Below are 5,013 nucleotides of genomic sequence, written 5' to 3' on the forward strand. Positions count from 1 at the left end.
AATAGTGGGAGTGACCGTCACATTATAACGCCCCCACGGCTAAAAGGGCAAGCATGTTTGGTGTGACGGGGATTCGAACCCGCGACCCTCAGATTGCGAGTCGAGTGCCCAAACCATCTGGCCATGCTGGGCCATCCATATCTCAACAAAAGATCGTACAGATTTTATTTCTAAGTTTATGTTCACACCTGGGATCCTTTTGTATATTTATTTTTAACTATGGCTTACGTATGTATTATTTATTACAGCGTTAAATTCTTTTTAGATAGTTTATGTTATGTTGGAAAGTTCTCTTTTTATTTTTATCCTCCCTATGTTTCTTATTATTTTTTTACTACAATTCATTTGTAATCGCCATCTTGTGTTTAATTGATTGGACTGTATTGTATCATCAGCTAGTACTACTAGTAGTAGCGTATTTCGTAATTTATAGAGGAATATGAGTCATTTCGGTCAGATGATAAGGTATTTGAGAGCATGATCAGAATCTGTGTGAGTTGTAACTGTACGCTTAGTTAACACTGTTGAAAAACTAATATATTTTTATTTAATAACAAAATGTAATTCTAGGAATGGACGTAAAACTAGTGGCTGACGTTGATACTAATACTAGTAATCTTCTGAACCACGTATATTATGGTAAGTTAACTGTTCTACAATTAGTACAAGTTACAACTTACAAGTAGCAGTACTATTACTAGTAGTAGTATAGGTATAATGTAGTTCACTGTAACTTTAACTATAAGGTGTAAGTTTAATGATAAATAGAAGAGAAGTAGAAATGAGTAAAATTAGGCCAAGGAAAACTACCAGCTCTATTTAGAATGATCAAACCAACCTTTTGACAGGTGTCTTGAAGTTGGTGCATTTTGTACATTTTCATAACATAACTCAAAATTTAAGAACGAGGGACCTATTTTCATAGTAATTAGTATTGATACATCTAGACAGTCACATTCATATTAAAAAAGAAGAAAGCTAACCCTTATCATTTAAATATTTAACTTAAACTCCCTTAAGTTAGTACATCCACCTCATCTGAAGGTAGCCTATTCCCAAGACTAACCTTTCTGTTAGAAAAATATTTTTTTTAGCTGAAGATTACTCTGTACTATACCCTAGTCCTATTGTTTTCATAATTTAATTGATGAAGAAAGATGATACATCAACACAATCAGTTTCTTTAACAATCTTACACCCCTGAGAGAGATACCTTCTAACTCTTCGTTTTTTCAAGGGAGAGAAATTCCAGAGATTTTAACCTGTCCTGGTTTGATAACCTTCCCATCCTAGGTGTCATCTTTATAGTCCTCATCTGAACCCTTTCAAACAATTCAATGCCCTTTAGAAGGTAAGAAGCCCAAGGCTTAATACAATACTCCATATGAGGTCTAACGAGAGACCTGTACAATGAAATAACCTTTTTAGACTTATATTCAATATTTCTGTATATTTAACTTAAAATCCAATTTTTCCTACCATTACAACAACAAACTCCTTGGATGATGTGAAAGACTGATCAGCCAGAACACACAGATCCTTCTTCCATAAGACTATTAAGGTTACTCACTTCACAATTATACTTATATTAGGTTGAAATTATAATAACCCACAAGCATTACCTTTTGTGAACAGTGCCTGGTTTCAATTTGAACACGTGTGGGATTAACTTTCCCATAATTCCATGTGATGTGTAAAGTGCTATTTTATAAATTATCAGTTATCAACTGTACACTTTAATTTTAATTTAAATACTATAAATATATTATTAGTTATCAGCCGCATACCTACTTTTTGGCCACCCTGTGTACATCTTTCAAGAAAGATCTGTCTTTATGTGTCTTTTAGCTTGTTACCAGTTCAAGGGAAGCTTACTAGCTAGAGTTGTTTAAGAGTTTTAGCATCTGGTCATCATTTCATTCAAGCATTATGTGTATGTAATGTTTTGTTTTTTTTTGTTATGTTTATTACAGCTACTTGTACTGTAATGTCCTCCATGGGTCAGTTATAAGTTTATGGACTACCAATGTTGGAATCTGCAGTTGGGTTATCTATGATGGATGGAGTATATATATATATATATATATCCTAATTTGTAGCTTTGGTCTTCTACATACAATAAAAGTTTGGAGTAGCTTAGAGTTCATGTTGGCAAAATAGGTTTTTATGACTCATTCACTGTTCTGGATGATTCACTGTATGGACTTTAGGGGGATCATCTCATTATCTATGGACCCTTTGCTTCACTTCCCTTGAGTTCATCAGATTCTTTACTTGGATTTTCTGTTTCTCATCTATAATTCACCTTTTCCAGTTTCTATTTTATTTTAGGTCTGGAGGTTTTAAACCTTTTCCATGCCAAAGGGATATTGAGGTTGTACTTCATGGGGTTTTTACTCTCTTCTGTTTTTTGGTGTTTCATTCAACAGGACATTGGAAACTTATCTTTCTAGTCTCATTTGTTATCTCGACATTCTTCATTCCTAAGTGAATCTTATGACAGGTCCTTTATCTAGGTTTTTAAAGGACAAATTGAGTTTTTAATGACTGTTTACATGAACTAGATCACCCATCTTCATCTTTCATATGAAAGAGTGATTTGTCAATTTATTGCTATTTAATTTGGTCTGAATTAGGCAATATGTATTCATACATGTAAATGGTTTCCTACACCTGCTCAGTATTGATTGTTAGCCTTACATGAATGATTAGAGGATTCTTGCCTCACACTGATTTGTCCTCCAAGTTTGCTTCTGCTCTGGGTTGAACTGTTCATAAATCCAAGTCCTTGTATTTACTCAATAACTTGTTCATCTGAAGTTTTGTGTTATTACTCTTGAACTATTTACCTGTTTTCTTGGGTTTTACAATCTCATGAGTTTTGAGTGCACCTACTTCTCAATCTGTCAGATACATTCTCTCTGATTTGGAAATGATGGCTTTATAAATAGTAGATATCCCATTTTCCCATTATTATGCTGAGAGATTTGGGTTGTTCTAAATGCATGTCAAGAGATCCTGCCTTTCTTACCCTACCATTGTGTTCTTGTACTCACAGACACTTTGTCTGTGGTGACATAGATATCAACAGGTTTTTTTTGTGGCCACATTCATTTCATGTCTTTCTCTGAGATGGTATTTTGTGGTTTATACTAATGGTTTGGTCTTTCTCTGCTTGATGCATTTGTGATGGCTGTACATCATCTTTTGATTCCAGGTCCAGCTTTTCTAGAAGTGAATGTTTTGAACTTGTGAAGGAAATTACCAATAAAACAGAAACAAATAATTTTTGTGTCTACCCTCTTCATCTTATTTTTGAGGCATTGACCAAGATTTGTTGGTCCCATTGTCCATTTCTTCATTCCTAGTTTGGCCTACCCCACCATGGTTTCCAGGAAATTCACAGCATCCATGGCAGCTATTGCTGCTGTATTTTTTAAAATGTCTGTGGTGCCCTCACAAAATCACAAAGATCCATGGCCACAATCACTTTGGACATCGTGCCCTCACAATCTAAATTTGTATTGAGAACCACAGTAAAGGGAAAACCATTGGAGATCACAAACACTGGACTTACAACCTACAGAAACTACCTTGTTACAAATAATATATCATATAAAATGCATGTAGTGGATGTAGTGAAGTTTTTGCTTTGATTGGCAGTAAAATGTTCATGTAGTTTGTTGAGTCAAACCATACAGCAGGCTCTTATTAGTAGCAAGCAATTCAAGTTAGCACTCAAACAAAAAAACCTGTAGAGCTTACATAAAGACCAACAGGAGGAAGGAGTTAAGAGAGAGAATGCCATGAAACTTTTTTTCTATGGCAGCCAAGTGCCAGAAATTGGAACTTTTTTTTATACGTAGATTACATGATTTTTAGCTGCAACATAGATGCTTATAGAATGGCTTTTTTTTGGGGTTTTTTTTCAAGTATAAACTTTTAGCTCATAGCTCTGTCATCTCTTGACCGATATGAGATCTAATTACAGTTTGGAACTAAGGAGGTCAAACCTCTTTCAATTGATGCATTTGATTGTGTCCATGGTCTCCTAGATTAATTTACTGTAATCCTGCCTAAAATAATTTTAATTTGAGGGTAGGCTTGTAGAGAACCAGTTGAGTAGTAAAATCTAATCGGGTATAAATGAGTGCACCACGCTTGATATTGCTAGCACACAAAAATATAGCTAATAAAAAGGAAAAAAGAAGTGTCATAGATTAATTTACTGTAATCCTGCCTAAAATAATTTCAAAAGCCTTGGCTATTGAGAATTCCCTCTTGTTTATAAAGTGAAGGGAAATAGTATATGCCAATAATTTGGCTCAATAAATTGTATGTGCAAACACACCAAAGTCTTATGCCTTCTACATTAGCTAGCTAGGGTTAATGTTATTGAATTACAAGTAGTGAGCTACGCAATGCAATGTTTGATGTGTGATTTATAGGTTATGATCATGTGCTGTACTGTAGTGTAGGCTTAGCTTAATTTTTATTGGAGACCATGTATCTGATTTTTGTAAACCTTGGTCATGTAGTCAGACAATTTGGGGTTGAATTTTGTTGGTAGAAATTAGACCTGTAATCATTTCACTGTGCAATTAATTTTCAGGCTGATTCCTAAAAAGTGTCAATTTTCCACCAAAAAAGTATAAATTTGACCTTTTGTATTACTTTTTTAATATTGAAAGATGCTGTATTTTCTATATCTGACAGAAATATTCGTTGAAAACTGTATTGGATAGTGAAAAAAAAATGATTTAAATAAAAAAGTGAGGAAAATTGGAAGAAAAGTGTTTTCCAGTAAATAATATAAATGTATGCAAAACTGTGTCAATAATAGCCCAAAATCATTACAAAATATAAAACAAATTATTTAGATAACAATATTCAAGATATATAGAAGCTGTCTTTATATAGATTCTATATGTATTCCTGCAAAGTTGGCAATTTTGTAATGAGGCATATAAACATCCAGATTTCATGGCAAAATGATGGGGCAAGTACAATCAC

The 5,013-nt window shown here is 33.8% G+C and overlaps 1 protein-coding gene across 1 annotated transcript in view; it reads left to right on the forward strand.

Moving 5' to 3' along the window:
• Positions 1 to 440: 440 nt before the first annotated feature.
• Positions 441 to 5,013, forward strand: part of LOC106457017 (probable DNA double-strand break repair Rad50 ATPase) — a 47,002-nt gene continuing 42,429 nt past the window's right edge. The window contains exon 1 of the mRNA XM_022382833.1: positions 441 to 639. Within this exon, the coding sequence (XP_022238541.1) occupies positions 637 to 639 (3 nt within the window). The 5' untranslated portion in view covers positions 441 to 636. The remainder of the gene's footprint in view (positions 640 to 5,013) is intronic.

This window comes from Limulus polyphemus, unplaced genomic scaffold (genome assembly GCF_000517525.1).
Source record: "Limulus polyphemus unplaced genomic scaffold, Limulus_polyphemus-2.1.2 Scaffold282, whole genome shotgun sequence".
Classification (NCBI taxonomy): Eukaryota; Metazoa; Arthropoda; class Merostomata; order Xiphosura; family Limulidae; genus Limulus; species Limulus polyphemus.